At 40.9% G+C, this 22,006-nt stretch overlaps 2 protein-coding genes across 2 annotated transcripts in view; one reads left to right on the top strand and one right to left on the bottom strand.

Annotated features, from left to right (window-relative positions):
* Positions 1 to 16,627, bottom strand: part of si:dkey-192p21.6 (uncharacterized protein LOC565246 homolog) — a 41,140-nt gene extending 24,513 nt beyond the window's left edge. The window contains exons 1-8 of the mRNA XM_048270570.1: positions 16,611 to 16,627; positions 15,611 to 15,734; positions 7,193 to 7,287; positions 6,276 to 6,397; positions 4,468 to 4,586; positions 1,669 to 1,738; positions 1,202 to 1,268; positions 308 to 378 (exon numbers count right to left, since the gene is read on the bottom strand). Of these exons, the coding sequence (XP_048126527.1) occupies positions 308 to 378; positions 1,202 to 1,268; positions 1,669 to 1,738; positions 4,468 to 4,586; positions 6,276 to 6,397; positions 7,193 to 7,287; positions 15,611 to 15,695 (629 nt within the window). The 5' untranslated portion in view covers positions 15,696 to 15,734; positions 16,611 to 16,627. The remainder of the gene's footprint in view (positions 1 to 307; positions 379 to 1,201; positions 1,269 to 1,668; positions 1,739 to 4,467; positions 4,587 to 6,275; positions 6,398 to 7,192; positions 7,288 to 15,610; positions 15,735 to 16,610) is intronic.
* A 311-nt stretch (positions 16,628 to 16,938) lies between these two features.
* pcbd1 (pterin-4 alpha-carbinolamine dehydratase/dimerization cofactor of hepatocyte nuclear factor 1 alpha) lies at positions 16,939 to 21,771 on the top strand. Its single transcript, XM_048270573.1, has 4 exons — positions 16,939 to 17,149; positions 19,817 to 19,948; positions 20,238 to 20,318; positions 20,870 to 21,771. Exons 1-4 carry the CDS (start codon positions 16,958 to 16,960, stop codon positions 20,960 to 20,962), a joined length of 498 nt encoding a protein of 165 aa, XP_048126530.1. The 5' UTR covers positions 16,939 to 16,957; the 3' UTR covers positions 20,963 to 21,771.
* The last annotated feature ends 235 nt before the right edge of the window (positions 21,772 to 22,006 follow it).

Here is a 22,006-nt window from a genome sequence, read left to right as displayed (position 1 = left end):
CTCCTGCTCAACAGCAATCCCTTGTTCGAAGCCATGAGCGCAAAAGATATTAGAAATATTGCCCGAGGCTTGCACCAGATAACAAACGCTCAAGTAACCATGCAACCAGACAGTGACCCCCACACACACACACACACACACAGACCCACCTCTAATTACCAGCTATAGGATACAACGCATAAGGACCATAGCAGTGACTATCAAAATCCAACCAATTAATAAGGCCACTGAGATAAACAGTTCTTTTGAGCACAACGTTAACTATAGATGCACATGATTTGGGGAAGGGGGGAGTGGTGTGGTGTACCCTCGGAAGGTGTCCAGTGACTTTAGCCGCGAGGATCTTGGTTGGCTACTAATCTCAGCAGATAGATCTTCCTGCAAAAACAAAACATATAGGATGAGTCAGGAATATATCAAGATATATATACTGTATACATACTGTATCAGGTATCATTTGTATATCGGTATGTATGTGAGTTTGTAAATAGAATTCTATATTGAGAAAATGATAATTCAAGCATGGTGATTGTTGATGTTTTAGTCCAAACCATGAAAAAACATACCAGACTCAGATGTCAAAGTTGCTTAAACATTTAAACAGAACATTTCTTCAGCGTACAACTTGTTTTTGTCTACGGAATGATATCTCTAGACAAATTGTCTGCAGCCGTAACTGAGTAGAAGACTTTCTAAATGCTTAGAATGGGGGGTTTTGGAGTCTCTGCAGACTCACTCTGCAGACTAGATCACCCAGGATTGCGAGTCCTAGTTTGATTAGCCTGGGCAGTAGCCCCACATAGTTTTCTGAGGAGCCAGAGCAGGAAGATGCCGACTCTAATTCTCCATGATGGATATCTCTGCCATCATAGAGCCATATGGGAGCCGAGAGCCCCCATCCGCTGGGAAATGAGAGATCCTCCACACAGAGAGACTTTTCAGACAGTCGCGCGCACTCCCCGAAACTGTCCACGTCGTCAGCAAAAGAAAACGATTGATCTTACACCACCCTCCTGACACAGACAACAAAAGTTTAGACTAGAGCCCCCCCACTCCCCTCTCTCTCTCTCTCTTTTGCTTTTCAGCCATGAAGAGCCATTAGTGAAGCTCTTCTCATGATGAATGATAAATAATCAATGGAGGCCTCTTCTTCCCCAGCCTTCGTCCCATGGCAGCGTATATAGCTGTACTTATTGCTTACATTTTCTGTAGATAATTGAGGGCGCTGGCAGGAAATTAAATTGATGATCTTTGAAGTACACTTCCATCTGTTGAAGACAGATAGCAATGTTTAAAGGCACTCTTCAGACTGCTGTTGCTGTAAGCAAAATTTTTTTTTTTTTTTATGTAAGCCTTGATCTCTGAGACATTTATTAACAGCTACATTGAATATTTGCAGAGCAATTAAAGGACCTCAAATTGCTTAAAGGAAATTACTGTTGCTGTGATATGTACTTTTTCAGTGCTTGGCTGAAGTGTTTAGGGATCTCTGCAGGTGTGTGCCGCTATACTTGTATACGTATGGTGACACACACACACACACACACACACACACACACACACACACAGACACACACATACACAGATACACACAAACACACACACACAGGTACACACACGTGCTCACACACACACACACACACACACACACACACACAAGACAGGTACCTGTATACGTATGGTGCCACTGTCCATAGGAGAGACAGAAAAGCCAGAAGAAGAGCTGCAGCCAGGAGAGCTAGAGGGGTTCAAAAAGACATGGATATTCTCATTCATTAAAACCCCATTTCAAACACAAGAGTAAATGTATGTGACTAGTTATTATTACTAGTGCCTTTTAAAGTTAAAAGTTAAAGTGAATGTTAAAATTGACTGATATTTAGCAGTCGATTTTATCCACAGACTCAGAACAGCAGGAATTGAACCTGGGTCTACCCATAGTCAGCCAGTGATACCACTGCTCCTATCAATGAATTCAGGAGAAATGAAAACATAGAGGAAATAAAATCACTGTTTCTGAACTCGTTTTCTGAGAGCCATGGTGTTCACGTCCAAGTGCTTGTACTGCCATACTGTTTTCTGTGCTGTGATGTCTCCCTCCAGCCATGTCACGTCACTGGGGAGCTTTCAAGGAGCCTAACGTGCCCTCTTATGTAACGCAAGACCAATCCATAGGCAAGGCAATCAATCTGTGAAATTCAAGCCTATATGGCCAGCCATAAGCAATGTTCTCCTCAAGCCATATTTTCACAGCCCAGGAAGGGGGAGATGACGGATACTGCCAGAGAGCATGATGCTGGATTGGCCTGTCCAGAGAGAGGCATCACAGGATGTGGGGAAGGAAATGTTATGCCCCTTGTGGTTTGGGGTCATAAGGGCTCTGGTCATTTAACCTTCGAGGTCAGGTCTAAGGTGGTGTCAGAGGTGATGTTTTAGGTATGAAAATGCAGTTTTGTTATCAGTGATATTTGTCTATTGCCTATTGAACTGATGCGTGCATTGAATGTTCTGCGCGGATAATCAAATCGATTTTAATTATCTCCAAGGAATGCATCATTCATTGTTAAATGAGAATATGAAGACACGGACTGTAACAAGATATGAAATGAATGTGGTGTGTGAGCCAAATAAAACGTCATTGCGTACAGTAAATATAATTAAAAAATGAGAGAGGCTCTGAGCTTTGCACTAAAAGGCCTTATTTTCTGGACTGTCCCTTTGTTCCCATCTGTTCGCATCACAACCATGCTGCAGGGGGCAGGTGGACGCGCCGGATGGAAAAACAAACACAGAAATGTCCATTCAATCAGTGGGGTGAGAATACGGCATGACATGAAGAGGATGGACAGTACTAGTCTGTTTTTCATTAAGTGTTTTTTTTCACCCAAAGTGACTTCATTATGGACAGCTGATTAAATGTGTTTGGAGAGAAATTACCAGGAAGCAGAGAGCACTTAAAAAAATGTCATGTGCAGGCTATGTGTTTCATTTTAGCTAATTAAAAGAGAGATCCAGCTGATGGTGACTTCTCTGCTCTTAATATCATTTAAACTATTTTTTTTATTGATTATCATTTTATCATATGCTTTACCATTCAGTTTTTAATTCAGCTTCTAATACTGGTTATCGTGTAAACTAGTATCAGTGTTATTTTCCTGAGAAGGGTCCAAAAAAACATGCAGATGAGATAGAATTCTCCTGGTGATTTGATCCAAAAGCTTTTTAAACAGAGTGGGCTTCATGACTCCACTTGGGACGTGTCCATCCTCTTATGGTATCTGGCCTCAGCAAATGGGCAGCGCCCTGATGAAAGAAAGTGACTGTCATCATCAGCACCTGTGCCCCCGGACCACATAAGACGAATTGGACGCTGCCCTTAAAACCAGCATCGAAATTATCAACGAAAAAAGATGTCAAGTACCCAGCCACCATAAGTAAATACGTGACTTCTGTATAAAAACAACATGTTCAGTGTACACACCTTGCTACAGTATACACACCTGTGGTATTATTTAGCTAAGGGCCCTTCCCTAATTACCTGACCCATTACTTTCTTAGTGGTTCCCTATGGAGCCTGTCCATAATCGCCCAGAATGGACAACTAATGGAGACTCATCATAAGGCAGAGGGGCTTTAGTCACACAGCCCATATATCTGACAGATAATGGCTACTTGGCCTTAAAAATCCGATCTACAACATAATCTCTGCTATTGTAAAACGGAGTCTGCATTAGGCCGGAGAGAGAGAGAGAGAGGTGCTTTCAAAGGCCCATTATGTCTCCAAATCCTCGACGCTTCGCTTAATGTGTTGCCAGCCGTGCGTGTGCTTCTCATGGGGCGGCCTTCGACAACAAACATGGCATAGTGGTGGGGGGTGAAAAAAGCTTTTCTTCTTTCTTTTTTGGAGCTTTGTTGAAGAAAAGTGCAGCTTATCTGATCAATATAGTGCGCATCCGACTCTTGGGACAAGAGAGAGAGAGAGAGAGATAGACAAAGAGAGAGAAAGAGAGAGAGAGGGAGAGAGAGAGGGGCTTTTTGCGGTAGAAGTTGGCAGCACAAGACATTTCTTTCCTTCACTGACTCGATTTAGGGGGTCTGTGAGATTAAAGGCATGGTCAGGCCTAATTGAATGAGATCCAGAGGCCATTTTAAGTATGTTCTACATGCCATCGTCCTGTGTTAGCTTCACTCTATAGCAGAGAGTGAAACTACATTGCCTTTAAACTCTGTATAATGAAGCCTCAAAAGGATATTGATTTTAACTAACATAGTTTGGTAAGTGACAGTAAGTGCATGTTATGAACATGTTCAAACTTAGATAGAGCACATATCTGAAATACAGCCTTTAATTGAAACCTACAAAGTATTATGAAATAAAGGACATATGCTGTGAACAATGACCATAAACATGTAAAATGTGTGTGCATTTGCACAGGAAATTATGTTCTTTTGCGAACAGATACTCACGTAGGTAGCTGTTATTTGGACTCTTGTCCACGGACAGAAAGCAGGTCAGATCGCTGGGTGTCTCATACTGAGTGACCCAGAGGGAATAATGTCCTGCCTCCTCAAAAGTCTGCGTCCACCTAGGGCCATGGCACAAAGGAGCAAATCAACACCAGAGCACACATCACGCCAAAGTGGCTGTTCCCTTTCAGAAGAGGAGAAGGCACAGACGCCTCAGTGCCACTGTGAATGCTAATTTCCCCTCATGTCTCCCCTGACTTTGCTTCGACCTGATAATGTCATTTCTGTTTTTGCAAATGTGATTTTGTCAACTGAACTGCTGTAATGGACAAAAGCTTTTATTGGACTGGGATGTGTACAACAAACCGATCAAGCCATTCTGTCTCAAGGCTTACAATCAAATGTATACTTTGAAATCGCTCCTTATAATATGATTCTACTGATGGAAGCCTGCTGCATCTACAGAAAACAGATGGATGTCTCTCTTAAGTTCAGGACACCACAGAAGGCCGCTCTCAGAAGCACTTTTCACCACTGCGTGAGACGGTCACATCATATTCCATCTTATGGTCAGCCATATCGCTCCCATCGCTCCTATATCTCAGAGCTAGTAGCAATGGCATTAAAAAGCCAGGAGACATTCATTTGGTGAGCACGTCTAGTCTGCACTCACACACAGGCAGCATGAGTGTGAGAGGCCTGGAGAAGCCCATGGGTGACACCTAGAGGCAGCTCATGGGAAGAACAGCCAGCATCTCCAGTTTCATCCCCAAAATGTGCAATCACTGGCCACCATTGATCTGCCTCCGGATGACATAGTGGCCGGCACGTTTTGAAGGGGGAGGGGAGATCGATATTGGCTCGGTTTGGTTAGAAACCTCGGCATTGATCTCCTGAGGCCAGCGCTGTGATGAGACCCCAGGTTAGGGCAAGGATGAAAGGGAAGAGAGAGAGCCATGTCTTGCCCAACTGAGCATTTAAGGATGTCCCCAAAATGGCTGCCCACATTGTCTCACTCTCGGTTTGAATTGTGTTGTATTGTGGACAGTATAAACACTTCCATCCACCTTGACGGTTGCCGGTCCAATATACCCAACAGCACATCTGAGTGAAACCCGCGGCTGTGTAGCCTTAATGGCTCTTCTCCTCGTTATTGGAGTGTCAGCTTGTGTTAACCCGAAAAGGGCATGAGAATCGATAATCAAGAGGGGCCTCCACTGAAAGCCCTGCTCTTAGGACCCGGTGGCCAGGTCATCGTGGTGCCCCACATCGTGGTAAATAGTCTGAGGGGTTAGCGCATGGCCCCCTAGGCCGTATTTTTGGCACAGGGTCATGGCTCTTTGGGTAGCTCACTGACGTAATCAATGACAGGCAAAGAGGTTTTATCAGATTGGGAGCAAAGGTATTACCTGATGTGCACATGCATAGATAAAAACAAAGATGAATGGATTGATAGATGGATGGATGGATGGATGCATATAGAAGATGGATGGATGGATGGATAGACAGATGACCTACTTACTCATACGTTTCTCATACCAAAATGTGACCCCTGCTTTTGCTCACCTCTACAACAAACCATTGATCAGAAATGAAACATTTGATATTTTTTGTATTGATGATGCATCATATACACAGTTGTTTACACAATCAAACATAGAGGTATATTTGTAATTTATCAAAAATCGATTAATTACTGCAGTACTTATGTCTGCTGCCCCAGTATAGCCCCCAGAGATGAGTCCTTACTGTTCTTTGAGATGCTTTGTTAGTTGGCTAACTTCACTCACAATCATAGAATATTTTACCTGCATAAAGTCCGGTTTCGAGAGTCCGGCTCAACCTTTAGAGTGAGGGTGAACAGCGTGCTGACCACTACAGATGCATTCTTCTGTCCTGTACTCACACTGACCACTGGCAGGTACAGACACTGCAGGAGGAGAGAGTCAGCATTTCAATCTCTCAGTAAGAGGCTTATTCAATCGCATGTCACTACCAGCAGGTCAGTCTGTATGCAACAAATAACTGACAAATGGGGGGTAGGTGCATCTCATTTTGAACAAAGCACAAAATGGATTTGCCTTTTCTTATATTTGTTTACATTTCTACATTAGCACTAGTTTGAACCTCTTCAGGTTGGATAAGAAACTGAAAATAAATAGTCCCTCTTCAACTATCCCCTCACTCTCCACATCAAGCTGGTGTGTGGTGAGCATTCTGGGGCATAATAGCTGCCCTGCATCACCCATTAACATTGGTGGTGGTTGGTGAGGTTCCCCCTTCACTATAAAGTGCTTTGGGTGCCTTGATAGAGCGCCATACAAATGCAAGTTGTTGTTGTTTTTGTTGTCGCCCATATGAAGGTCACTGTTTTCCTAGCCCTGTACTGATAGAGTTCTCTTTTAGTTTAACATTCCTACAAAATAATACAAGGATTAGCAGATGGTTGGAAGTCCCTGCTCAACCAGCAATAGGAGAAGCAAGCAAGTTTACAAATACATCTTCATAAATAACTACAGAGCGTCTTAACAACACCTGATCCTGTGCAGTACAATGTTTTGGCAGTAGTGTGATGAAATGGATACACACCAATTAGGCGAAAAAAGGACGCTGTTGGTAATAAAGTATTTGCAGAGAGGATTGAGGCAGAATTCGGTACTTCTGTTAGAACATTTATCACAATGGAGCAATGTTTTCACTTAGCCTTCTCAATGGAGCATTTTACCTTGTGGCAGTAGTCTGAGGCATAGAGCACTGTGATGTCTTCTGTCAGTTGGTTGTGGACTGTTAGCAAGGCTTCATCCATTTTCAAGGTGTTTTCTACATATAAGGACAGGAGAGGTCAAATGTACTGTATCTAACTTCAGTTTTATATGAAGTTCCTTATTGTCTATTTTAGATCCATTACAGATAAGATTTTTAAAAAGTCAGCATAAACATTATCTCCTAGTTTGAGGACCCCACAACAATTATTAACATGATTGACTGATCTTGTTTGAAGCCATTATGAAAGTACAATGTAACTATAATGTAATACATTATAAATATATAATGTTTTTCTGATCTATGCAATAAACATATTTGAACACCATGGACACTATTTCTAACATGTTTTATTTTATCAGAAGTCAATTTGACTATTGTTGTACCAGGAATTCCACAGTGAATATATAAAGACCCTATTTTTCCCTAGATGTTATTGTTCATGCACTTCTGCCTCATACCTATGGCCGAAATTACAACCGTGGTGATGTCCTTTACCAACCCCAATCCCACTAGTGGCATATTGCTTAAATAGTACCTGCTCTCCCAGTGTACAACTCTATACTGGTCTTCACGTTAATTTATGGCTTGTGTCCCAACTTTATCTTTGAAACTGTTGCTGGGTCTGCCTCCCCTCTAAGTTAACTAACCATAGGATACAGCTTATTTATGTCTCTCATAAGAGGTATGACCTGTCCAGTGTAACTGCCAATGAAGAGAAATTGGCTCTGTGATAAGCTAAACCTCCTCTGAGCTTTCATTCTGGATGATAAGATGTCCACAATGGAGAGCGGGTACCACTGGACAACACACTGCTCTATAAATGACAACTGATATAGAGCTCCTCAATCTGAAGACCAAGGTGATCAAAATATGCAGATGACCTGTCATGGGTTAAGATACACTGTGTGGCTGAACCGAAGGGAGCTCAAGACTACATGTTCACAACACTCTCATCATGCTATCATTCAAAACTGGACATGGTTTGTGCCAAAAACAAAACAAAAAATTGTCAACACTTTTAAACATGTTAAACCTGGCCATCTGGGACTAGTTTTATGCCTCAGGGGTTCTATGAATACCATCCATTTCAACAACGCATATCAGCTTACACCTGCAGTTGTTTTTGCCTGAGGCAGAGACATCATAAAAATCCCATATTTAGTGCATTTCCTTCGGGTAAACAAGATGGATTGATTCAACTAAAGCTGTCAGTTTGAATTGAGGTTGAGGTGCATCCAGCACATGATGACGTCATCCTAAATATGAATGCTGTCATTTCCTGCCCATTAAATGAGGTTTACACATTGATGTTGCAACATTTCTTCAGCTTTGAAGTTAATTCTCAGGGGGTCTTCATTCTTCTGTATGATTTAAAGACAACCTAATCCTAATTTTAACACTGTTAAAAAATGATTTGCATGAAACACTGTCTGGCAGTTTATCATGCGGCTAATACACAGGAAATTACTGTGTATCTTTCCCCAAAGGTGCAATAAAAGCAATCTTTTACCATATGTAATATGATGCTATCAGTGAAATCAGTTGAACTAATGGCAGTGCTCAAATCATGTTCAATAGAAAATGGTATGGCATCTTTATAAAATGGAAAATGGAACTAAAATCACAGTATCTTTACACAATATAAGTAACCAAAAGCCTACAAAGTATTTGTGATAATAACTACACACAGAAAACATTGCAACAGTTGATCAACTAGATGTACCGCATAGCGGTACAAAATATGACCGCCGCTCAGTCCTGTACATCCGTTCCGCGAAAATAAATCACACTTCAATTTGTCTCCATATTTTACTCCATCCCCCACTCTTGAAACTTTTGTGTATGCTTGTTTGGCATGCCTGAGTGTGTGTGTGCGGCTGCACAGAAAGTAGCCTACTGGTGCTGAAAAGGTGAATAGATTGTAGAATAGCCAAAGAAGATGTAGCATTGTTATAAAACCTTTAAAATCTCTAAACAATCACAAGTAGGGCAGTTCATCACAGTTCATCCATTGCAACTGGATTGATGAAAGGTCACTTACACCTGTAGGCTACATTGTATTTGGGAAAAGCAAAAGGTATCAGCATAATGTTATTTATTTATTTATTTTTTTTTTATGTATTTTTTAAACAAAAACATCTCTGTCAGTTCCATGCCGTTTTCAACAGCTATCAAAAACAAAGGTCATTTTTGGATGGATGGATTTTTTGTGAATGTTTCTTCTTCTACATAAGATTTTAGTCATCTTTAGTTCATGTAATACTTTATTGTCAATGCACAAATTAAGTAACAGTAGTCTGAAACGTTATTGTTAATGCACAAATTAAGTAACAGTAGCCTAGTCTGAAACGAAATGCTGTTTTACATCTAACCAGTGGTGCAAATAACTGACATGTCCAAATGGGTCTTGATGAAATGCGTCGCTAGAGACTGTTCATACACATTTTAACGGGCCAAAGTTGAAGAGCTTTTGTCCGTTATTGTTAGTGCAAATATAGGCTGATTCATGTTCCCTTGCATTGTTTAACTGAGGTCCATGGCTAGTCTGGCTTTCATCAGACCAAGCTCAATCTTTTAAGAAATCAAAAAAGAAATAGCGGGCAGATCTGGCTGGGTTCACCCAGCCTAGTCCATAGGCACCGATATTGTTTAATTGTCCGATTGAGATATACACTCTGGCTATTCTAAATGCAAAAATGCATCAGGGAGTTATGACAAAACGGTAACTAACAAAGTAGATCCTAATAGAAAGCTGTTAGCTTCCCTAAGCTACAGGTAAGATTATAAGGTAGGCCTATTTACAACATAAATGGTCAATAGGCTATGCTGGTGACACAAATAAAATCTCCTTTTGAAACCAATGGCTTACGCCTTTACAGTATCAAGCGGACTTAAACTGTCATATCGTGGCGAAAGTTGTAATAACATTCACGCAGCTCCACGAAGTCAAGGAAAGCGAATGAAGTAGCCACTTCTAAATGGGACCCACTACACAGTAGCTTAAGGTGTTTTGCTAAAGCAGCCATAATGAAATGAAGGTGTCATTGTTTGATACTTCACACACACGTGCTTTTAATTTCACAGACTACAACTACCAAGCTGTAATCAAAGCACATCGATTCCCTCACACCCTGCACGACTTAAAACAAAATAAACAGGCGCCTCAGTCTCACGCATGTATAGGCAAAACTGTATCAGACCGGTGTAACGTTGGTAAATCTTCCATTGCACAGAATGATTTTGTAGCACGCGTGAAATAAATGACAGTCGAAAGATACAAACAGTGCTGCTATACATTTGCTTGGTATAACCGCATTTATAGTTTTCTACAAATGCCTCCATCACTCAACCAACGCTAACGGTAACATTACCTAGGTCCTTATTGATATTACAAGATTAACGCATTACCTGCAGTAAAAACCAAGCATGTCAGATAAACATCCTCAGATTTATTTCGGCTTCAAGAAGAAATGGGAATTACACTTCATGTGAACATCGTCCTATCCTTATTAGATGTTCGCTGCGGTAAATTACAGTCCTTGTATGAAGCGCCCATTGTTTTTCCAACCCACTTTTAACTTCCAACAAAATTACGCCTCACTGCAACGATCGCCATCTAGTGGACAAACGACTACTTCGCCAGCCAATACTGAAAATGCAGCCATGATGATGATGATTAATATTTATTTTGGCTTTCTTTTAATCCTACTGAATTTGTAATTATGTATCGGCCGCTCTAATACCGATAGTATGTGGGTGCCTGTGTGTGTGCATGTGTATATGTGTGCACCGCCATTTACAGGCCAATGAGTGTACAGTCACTAAATGTACACATAACCTAATTTTTAGACCCCCCATGGATGAAATTCTACTTAAACTTGGCATACCCCCGAGAATGCCAGGTCAATCATACACATAAAATTTGGTGCAGTTCTGAACATCTTAACTGAAGATAGGGCGATTAAAGCAGAATAATATTGCATTTTCATTTTTACCGGGGGTGGGGTGCAAATCACAAATGAGTGATTATGAGCCAGGTTGATGTGGGCCCTTGAGACCAACATACCATAAAAGATTCTTCATCCTCAGTGCCACGGTTCAGGTAGTTATTTAGGAAAACTTTTTTTTTTGCGGTTCAGGGGGCCCAGCACGGGGTTGGTGGTGGACTAAAATGAAATTTTTCCGTAAAAAGTCTAGTGGGGCTACATACCCACCAAATTTCATGTACCCCGGTGGTTCGATGTCCCGGTATCAATGACCAAAAATTCAGGAGTAGATGACGGAAAAATTCTTGAATTGTGTGCATGTGTGCGTGTACAAATTTATGTTTATGTGTGTGGGTGTGTGTGTGTGTGTGTGTATGTGCGTGCTTGTGTGTTTGCCATGCGATGTGTGTTTGTGCATGTGCATGCATGCGCACATATGTCTACTGTGTGAGTATGTGTCATACGTGATGATTACTGTAAATGTATGTGTGTGCGTGTGTATCTGTTTATGCACATGTGTGCACATGGAATGGGTTAACATGACCCCTGGAGGCAAACATATGAAAAAAAATTGGTCATCCTAGGCCCTACAGTTCTCAAGATATTCACAGAGAACTGTGTCTGCCCTACCCTCCTTTCGGGGGGTCCAGTCCAGCGGGGGCTACAGATCAAAACGAAGAATGACGGTTCCATGCTATCCATGTGGGGGTACATGCCCACCAAGTTTTGTGTACCCCGGTCTTTCAGTGTCCCGGGAATCCTTGTTGGTGTACGTCACTAAATGTACACATAAATTATTTTATTGTAAGGCCCCCATGAACGAAAGTACACAAAACTTGGCATGCATTCGGAGGGTGTCATAATGATCCTACACTTTTAATTTCGTGCAGTTTTGACCTTGTCAGCCAGAGATATTGTGATGAAAAAACACCTAATTTTTTTGCTTTTTAATTTTTAACTAGGTGGCGCTATACATGAAATAAGTGGTAATGGGATGGGTTGACATGCCCCTTAAGACCAACATTCATTTAAAAGGTGGACCTCCTAGGCCCTACGGTTCTCGAGATATTCACAGAAAACTGTCTCCGGCCACCTACAGGCCAGTTGGTGTATAGTAACATAAATTAATTTATTGTGTGGCCCCCATGAACGGAATTCCACAAAACTTGGCGTGCATACAGAGGGTGTCATAATGATCCTACACTTCCAATTTCGTGCAGTTTTGACTATGTTAGGTCACAGATACCTTCAATTACAACACCTCATTTTTACTTTTTGTGTTTAACTAGGTGGGCTTTACATGAAATGAGTGGTTATGGAATAGGTTGACATGGCCCCTTGAGATCAACATACAAAAAAAAAATGGTCCTCCTAAACCCTACGGTTTTCGAGATATTCACAGAAAACTGTGTCTGCCCTACCCTCCTTTCGGGGGGTGCAGTCCAGCGGGGGGGCTACAGATCAAAACGAAAAACGATGGTTCCATGCTATCCATGTGGGGTTACATGCCCACCAAGTTTCGTGTACCCCGGTCTTTCAGTATCCCGGGAATCATTGACGGAAATTTGGGCCTGCGAAAAAGAAAAAAAAAAAAAAATCTGACTAAACCTATATGACCGCCGCTTCGCTGCGCTGCGGTCATAATAAAAGTAAAGGTAACAGTATGCATAACTAGATGTACCGCCGCCCAGTCCAGCACATTTTTTCCACAAAAATAAATCACGCTGAAAGGCCTATATTATTCTAACTGTCTCACTAAATTGCATTATCCACACTCAATTCTCACTGGTATCTGCTAGACAACAAGTACCAAAACATGATTAGCTCATAGATTTCACATGTAAAATTAATTTTATACAACCCCACCCCCATCTTGCCTGTTCATAATTCTGAGAAATTCTTGAATTGTGTGCATGTGTGCGTGTACACGTTTATGTTTATGTGTGTGGGTGTGTGTGTGTGTGTGTGTGTGCGTGCTTGTGTGTTTGCCTGCGTATGTGTGTTTGTGCATGTGCATGCATGCGTACATATGTCTACTGTGTGAGTATGCATCATACGTATGATTACTGTGAATGTATGTGTGTGCGTGTGTATCTGTGTGCACATGGAATGGGTTAACATGACCCCTGGAGGCAAACATACGGAAAAAATTGGTCATCCTAGGCCCTACGGTTCTCAAGATATTCACAGAAAACTGTGTCTGCCCTACCCTCCTTTTGGGGGGTCCAGTACAGCGGGGAGGCTACAGATCAAAACGAAAAACGATGGTTCCATGCTATCCATATGGGGTTACATGCCCACCAAGTTTCGTGTACCCCGGTCTTTCAGTGTCCCGGGAATCCTTGTTGGTGTACGGTCACTAAATGTACACATAAATTATTTTATTGTAAGGCCCCCCATGAACGAAAGTTCACAAAACTTGGCATGCATTCGGAGGGTGTCATAATGATCCTACACTTTCAATTTCGTGCAGTTTTGACCATGTCAGCCAGAGATATTGTGATGAAAACACACACATTTTTTGCTTTTTAATTTTTAACTAGGTGGCGCTATACATGAAATAAGTGGTAATGGGATGGGTTGACATGCCCCCTTAAGACCAACATACATAAAAAAGGTGGACCTCCAAGGCCCTACGGTTCTCGAGATATTCACAGAAAACTGTCTCCCGCCACCTACAGGCCAGTTGGTGTATAGTAACATAAATTAATTTATTGTGTGGCCCCCATGAACGGAATTCCAAAAAACTTGGCGTGCATTCAGAGGGTGTCATAATGATCCTACACTTCCAATTTCGTGCAGTTTTGACTATGTTAGGTCACAGATACCCGCGATTGCAACACCTCATTTTTACTTTTTGTGTTTAACTAGGTGGCGTTATACATGAAATGAGTGATTATGGAATGGGTTGACATGGCCCTTTGAGGCAAACATACAAAAAAATGGTCCTCCTAAACCCTACGGTTCTCAAGATATTCACAGAAAACTGTGTCTGCCCTACCCTCCTTTTGGGGGTGCAGTCCAGCGGGGGGCTACAGATCAAAACGAAAAACGATGGTTCCATGCTATCCATATGGGGTTACATGCCCACCAAGTTTTCGCGGTACCCGGTCTTTCAGTGTCGGGAATCCTTGTTGGTGTAATGGTCACTAAATGTACACATAAATTATTTTATTGTAAGGCCCCCATGAACGAAAGTTCACAAAACTTGGCATGCATTCGAGGGTGTCATAATGATCCTACACTTTCAATTTTCGTGCAGTTTTGACCATGTCAGCCAGAGATATTGTGATGAAAACACACACATTTTTGCTTTTTTAATTTTTTAACTAGGTGGCGCTATACATGAAATAAGTGGTAATGGGATGGGTTGACATGCCCCTTAAGACCAACATACATAAAAAGGTGGACCTCCAAGGCCCTACGGTTCTCGAGATATTCACAGAAAACTGTCTCCGGCCACCTACAGGCCAGTTGGTGTATAGTAACATAAATTAATTTATTGTGTGGCCCCCCATGAACGGAATTCCACGAAACTTGGCGTGCATTCAGAGGGTGTCATAATGATCCTACACTTCCAATTTCGTGCAGTTTTGACTATGTTAGGTCACAGATACCTGCGATTGCAACACCTCATTTTTACTTTTTTGTGTTTAACTAGGTGGCGTTATACATGAAATGAGTGATTATGGAATGGGTTGACATGGCCCTTTGAGATCAACATACAAAAAAAAATGGTCCTCCTAAACCCTACGGTTCTCGAGATATTCACAGAAAACTGTGTCTGCCCTACCCTCCTTTCGGGGGGTGCAGTCCAGCGGGGGGGCTACAGATCAAAACGAAAAACGATGGTTCCATGCTATCCATATGGGGTTACGTGCCCACCAAGTTTCGTCTACCCCGGTCTTTCAGTGTCCCGGGAATCCTTGATGGAAATTTGGACATGCGGAAAAAAAAAAAAAAAAAAAAAAAAAAAAAAAAAATCTGACTAGACCTATATGACCTACCTACGCTTTGCTGCGCGGCGGTCATAAAAATATATACATGATGAAGTTTTTTGCATATTTAAGGGGTTCTTATAATGTAATTACCACCTTATATCATACTGGATACCTGATTCACACAAAGGCATCCTACCTAATTCATACAAAGATGGATGATGATTGACAGTCAGAGGTCTTCTACCATAACGTTTCCATTCATTCACACATCATCACTACTCTTATCCAAAAATAGCCCCTGAATGCGTGCCCTCTAGTTCAACAACAACAGTCTGTGTAAACAGAGGAAAATAAGTAACTTCAGGGTACAAACACACAGTGCTATGCAACCTGCAGTGCTGTCCTCCACTCACTCAGATATGTATTGTATATCCACATAAACCCACTCACCTTTATCTGAAGTTCCTTTGCAAAGGTCATTTGAGAAAATTACCACCAGTAGGGCCTTAGTCAGTACTCCATGGACGCCTTTCATTTTGAATCTATCGTCTTGTCAGAATGGTGTCCCAGCACACTATGAGAATGGTCTCACGGTGAGTTTATGACACATGAATATAAACAGAGTTCAAAGATCAACATGAGTATTTTTTATTGCATGGGCTTTGGACACTGACATAAAATTGGATAAAATAGCCAATCCAAATATCAGATTAATCTTGGCTGTGGTCGATTATATGTATTATATGTAATGTATATATTATTATAGAGGCAAAACATCAGCCATACCAAATGATACTTTTGTGCCGTCTTATGTATAAATTACATACAATGGTGCATACATGAATCACCAAGAAATGTGTTTCAAAGCCATGAATGGTGCAGGATCAATCAAAAAGGTTGGGTCACTGTCTATATAGATATTTGTCTTGGTTAGTTTATAATTAAACAATTTATAATTAAAACGTTATTGAGGTTAGCAAATAGGATCACATTAAAGGCATGCAAAAGCCATGATTTGTGAAAAACGCCTGGAGTGGCACAAAGTGTACAAGACTTATGGCTGCCATAAACTACAAGGACGGTGATGATGATGATAGTAGTAACGATGATGACAGTGGTTATGACTATGTTGACAGTAGTTGTTAAAACACTCATAGAGTGAATGCCAGTGTCCGTAGCACTATTTAACACACCCAGGACTGGTATTTAAAATGGCCTGAGTCTTCCCTTCAAAGCTCACATCAGAAAATGTCATAATACAGTATTCACATCTGACATTCTACTTCTGTCTAAGAAAAATATACCCAAAAGGGTAAATTAAAGTAGTTGCACAATCAATTATTAATGAATTAAAGTGAAACATTATTAGTGACTTCCACTCTCCCTATACTCCCAAGTTGAATTAGCTCAATTTCCTGTGGTGCACAGATGACCGACCAGCTAAACTCACCCTACTCCTGCCTCCCAATTCACAGGCAGCTTGTTCACCTATGCGGAAAAAACAACAAATGAAGTTGCAGCACATAATTACTGTGGTTAGTTAAAAGCTTAAACATTATTAGAGCTTTATAAGCATTTGCATTTCCATTAAGATGTGTATTATGTTTATGTGGATGTTTACATGATACAGTATATATGCATTTCTGAGTATGTGTATGCAAGTCAAAATCTGTCCACATCAAATTCTAAATTCTAAATGCATTTTGATGTTGGCATTTAACATTGGTTCAAATCTATCAGGGCTTGTTTATTCTCATGACCCTTTAGGAGTAAACATGGTTTGATGGTTCAGCGTGGATGAAGGCTGTCTGTTTGCCTCCAGGTGGTGGCCTGCCACTCTACTCAGCTGCTGGCATTTTCATTCAGGCTTCTGCCAGGGCAGCCTTTTGTCAGGCAGGGCCTTGTGATGAATTCCAGCTGCCTGTGTTGTCAGAGAGACTTAGCCTGAGCGCGGCTGAAACAGCAAGCAGGAGCAGCTCTACCAGCATGGTAAGAACACTCTCATGGCTTCTCTCTGGCTTATTACAGCAGTGAAGATAACAAGTTGATCTGCTGTTACACTACAAAGCCTTGTTGCATGATACAATGAAACAGTGGCTGCTCTGGCTTGCATACCTGTTACTTTATACTTCCTTACCTATCACAGTATGCAGGTAGACAGTAAAAATGAAAAGGAGAACACAATAGAGGGCTTAATGTGCTCACTTAAGTAGATAAGGTATCGTGTCTATCTTGATTGTATAAATGGGAGTACGCGTAAGCTTGACATTTAAGAGCAGGGATCGTGTTCTGTTGAATATTGCTGTCCTGACTACTCTACAGCACAAATAGTATTCTAATTGTTAATGCATTTATTAATATGTATTCATGTGTACCCATATGCCACATACACTCAGTTCACATTCTCCTGCTTTTTTATGTATTTCTCTAGTCTCTTTCTTTGAATTCAAGCTTACAAAGATGTGTGAGGTTTAAATCAGTGAATGGAGGCGTAAGCCTTCTCTTCTCTCAGTCACCAGTAGGCTACACGTCCCTAAAGCCTGTCAGGCATTATTAGTGGATGTGGAACAGATAAGCTGGTTGCTATGATACCTGTTGAAGTCATTCATCCTTATCAGCTCAGTGGGCTCCATTGTGACATCTGTTTGTGCTTCTGATGTCGAAACACAGATATTGGTTCACGCAGGGACAGTGGACACAAGACACTACCAGTCATGTGCTTTTGTTAAATGCAAGCCCCCTCACATACTGTTAAAATGCTGTGGAAGCTCTTGCCTGATAAACACATAGATTTTCTGTTTTGGTTTATTTAACTGATCTGTTATGCATCTGTTATACACAACCATATGTCTGTATGAGACCTGTTTGTGTTGACTACAATGATTGTGCTCACTTTGTTTATGGCAAATGTATATGTGTATACTGTATAATGAAACCTAATAATTGTTTAGTAAGTTAATAATAACAAATATTCAGGTTTTTGTTGCAAACCCTGATTAGTGTTGATTTAAGCAGTGGCATATCTCACAAGCTGAGGAAGAAATGTATAATCAGATGTCTTTGCACTTGTGAGTCCCATGTGATGCTGTCAGTGGTGTGTGTGTGTGTGTGTGTGTGTGTGTGTGTGTGTGTGTCAGGGTTGTGCACAATTCGAATTGCAATTCTGCTTCCTGTTTGCTACCTGAATTGAAATGCAAGTGAAATTTAAGAATTTAATTGGAATTTAAGAGCCTGTTTCAATTCAATTCTGGAATTTTGCAGCCTGGTGTGTGTGTGTTGAGGGGGAGGGAGGAGTTGGTTGGAATGCCATTTATGTGACCAGCAACAGAAAGCCCAGAGAATGCAAGTCATCATTGTTTCCAGATGGAGGTTTTTGTAGCCAATCACAGTTGTTGTTTGGGAAGCTGCCCCTGTTTAGTCTGCCTGTATACAGTCATGGGGTGGGGGTACCTGGCCAGTGGACCTAGCTGCCTAGCTATTCTCTAAACTATCGAAAATATTACTTACTATACGTCTAGGGCCAGTTTTACGTACATGGATGAATCTGTAGTCCTGGACTAGAAGAGAATTTCAGTGGAGATCTATGGAGAAAATGGAGAAAAAGCTTTAGTCTAGGATTAGGCTTAGTCCATGTATGGGAAACCAGTATACTATACTCTTTTGATCCTGTGAGGGAAATTTGGTCTCTGCATTTATCCCAATCCGTGAATTAGTGAAACATACACAGCACACAGTGAACACACAGTGAGGTGAAGCACACACTAACCCGGAGCAGTGAGCTGCCTGCTACAGCAGCGCTCGGGGAGCAGTGAGGGGTTAGGTGCCTTGCTCAAGGGCACTTCAGCCATGGATGTGGGCATGGGCATGGGAAAGCAGTGCTCAACCACTTCCCCTGCCCACATTTTTCGTACTGGGTCGGGGATCGAATCGGCAACCCTTCGGTTACAAGCTCGAAGCCCTAACCAGTAGGCCACGGCTGCCCCCAGCCTGCATATAATTGTTTTAGATAGTAAAACCTGAAGAATGCAATTGACATGCTGTACAATGAATATGTAACATCTAACAATGTGCAAATACAACTATATTTTGTGATACAGTCACATTATTTACAGGATGAATGAATGAATGAATGAATTTGTTAGATTTTAGTTAGTCTAGCTAGTCTAGTTATTAATAATGACATGCAATTATCCAACACAATCACATATATTGAGGTACACACACATCTGGTATATGGTATAATGCCAAGCACTTGATCGTGGGACTACACATATGTTGTATAATGGATGTAATAAATATAATAAATTAGCACACTGATATCCAGAGATGGAAAACCCAGCTTTACAGTAAACGTCCATCGGTTCTCCCTGTGCACCTAAAACGGGCAATTCCACTAACTAGCTCATCTACCTGGCTAAAGTGTTTATCCGATAACAATCAGTTGGTTTAGTGAATGGTTGGAACAAAGCCATACAGGTTTCCCAGCTCTGCTGATTTGATGCTTGCCTTTATGTGTGTACTGTATAAGCTACTGGATGCCTAAAATTTCCCTCGGAATGAATAAAGTATCTATCTATCTATCTGTATGTCACATGGCACATCAATCTGCTTCATCTTAACCTGACCAAACAGCATTTGGATTTGTTATGGTTATAGGCCGGTAAGATCCAATCCCTAACAGCGGAGGAGAGAGAGCACTTGCTCCCGATACTACGCAATGCGCAGTGGGTAGAGGTTGTGGGGAGGGATGCCATCTACAAAGAGTTTATCTTCAAAGACTTCAACCAGGTAGACTTTTAAAACTATCTCCCACAGAATGGACATGGACATAACTAACATTTACAAAGGAAAGCAATTATCATATCATATCCATTACTCTGTTGTTCTGCGGTTTGTAAACTTTTGGATTCTGATTATCTTGAGAGAAAAATAATATTTACTCTACTGAGGTAATGTTTACATGTTGTGCACGGATGTGTAATAAACAAAGCAGAATGAAAGTTAATGTCTTTAAGGATCAATCTCCTGTTTGATCACAATGATTGTGGTAAATGAATTAACATCTGCTCTGTGACAGGCTTTTGGATTCATGTCACGAGTTGCACTGCAGGCCGAAAAGATGGACCATCATCCTGAGTGGTTCAATGTTTATAATAAGGTACAACATCCACCTCCAAGTTCCTGATTATGACGACAGTTCTCATTCAGATAAAGTATCTCAGCACAAACAATTTTAATAAAAGCTTTTGGTTTGGCATGCAGCCGGCCCATAATAATATTGGGCCCATCAAATTGTATTGTTCAAAGTTTTAAATTACTCAAAGGACAATTTTGTCCCCATGGTTAACTTCTTTATAGACCCTTTCAACCACATAAACAAACATGTGCATTCCTAAGGCATTTCCAGTGGCACAGGAAAAACAACATTAAGCTAATGGTAGCTTTGGGACAAACAAAAATAATAATAATAAAAAAAACATTTGTAAATCATCATGCTTAAGTACGAATCATTTTAATTTCAAAGTATCTGCGCTGGTTTTGAACGCTTAAACCCGAAAACCCTCTAGGAACAGATTGAAAGGGTCTATACTTTGACTCGTCAATATAGTAAATAATTGTAAAATTGTTTATGTGTGTGTGTGTGTGTAGTTAACACACATATTTGTTTATCTGTTAGCACCTTGCTTCATATTGATAAATGTTCCACAGGTCCAGATTACACTGAGCACACATGACTGCGGAGGTCTCTCACAACGTGACATCACACTGGCCACCTTCATTGACCAGGCCTCAATCCTCTGAAACACCACCAAACAGGCACATCAACAACAACTATCTCCTCCATGGAACTCAGAGACCTGCAATCACGCAAAAACAACATTCAGGAGTCTGTTATTGCATGTCGAATAGTGAAATTCCCAAAATCCCTCAACTGGTAATTAATAAACTAATGGACATTTTATCAAAAAAATTCTTGCTAGAAAAAATCCAGATCCAGGCACTCAAGTGGATTAAAATTTTAAAAAGCCTTTATTTTATTGGGCTACAAGCATTTAAAAACCAAGTCTGTCATGTATCGGCTTGGGCCTTGACTGATGTTAACAAAGTTTCCATGGAGAAACATGTAGGATCAAAGACATTCCTGCCTTCACCTCTATTTGTTAGTGACCTCCCCAAAATGAATGATTCAGGATCTGGTTGATAACAGTGATGCAGTACGATAGCAAAAGAAATCATAATTTCATGTTAAAATGTGCTGCTATACATTCCATTTGAATCATTTCAAAGAATGCATTTGTACATCAGCGTCAGAAGTTTTAATTTTACATCTATAAACAAACTATATTATTTTACCTTGTCAAGTTTTTTTTTTTTTAAAAGAAAAGGTTATTGAGACCTTTTAACCAATTTTAATGATGAACAGCGGTTTCATTGCATTATTACTTGTTGGTAGAGTTTTAACTTAACTTTAACTTTAACTGCAGAAATGTTGTGCCTTCCCCTGTGATGTTTTCTCTTGTTATGCTGGTGAATGGGGGCCATGTTGTAACCTTTGTAGAGCCTTTTGTGCGCAGAAGCTAAATAAAATGGGATATTACGTCCAAAACACACTGGCTGGTGTCATGGTTCTTCTTGTTTTTAGGCTTTAGTGGAAATTTCCGGTTCCAAAATTACAAATAACAAAGGTTGAGCGACAACAATATACAATATTCATCACTTCCCCTCTGATGTCATTCTTGGTAAGATTTGAAGTGCAGCTGTGGTCAAGAAGAATATGGTCTTGTTTTGGACGGTAAGCAAGTCATTTGAGACCTAATCAGGGCCGCGCTGCTGGGCTCTGTTTCC

Source organism: Alosa alosa, chromosome 18 (assembly GCF_017589495.1).
Source record: "Alosa alosa isolate M-15738 ecotype Scorff River chromosome 18, AALO_Geno_1.1, whole genome shotgun sequence".
NCBI lineage: Eukaryota > Metazoa > Chordata > Actinopteri > Clupeiformes > Clupeidae > Alosa > Alosa alosa.
Note: the sequence above shows the minus strand (reverse complement) of the source record. Positions and strands in the feature narration are given on the sequence as shown.

Excerpts from the sequence above, each read along its gene's own strand:
- pcbd1 (XM_048270573.1), top strand. The coding sequence starts at position 16,958 with ATGAAGGCTGTCTGTTTGCCTCCAGGTGGTGGCCTGCCACTCTACTCA. Across the intron at positions 17,150-19,816 it reads GGAGCAGCTCTACCAGCATG|GCCGGTAAGATCCAATCCCT; the intron begins GTAAGAACACTC and ends TTATGGTTATAG. Across the intron at positions 20,319-20,869 it reads GGTTCAATGTTTATAATAAG|GTCCAGATTACACTGAGCAC; the intron begins GTACAACATCCA and ends AATGTTCCACAG.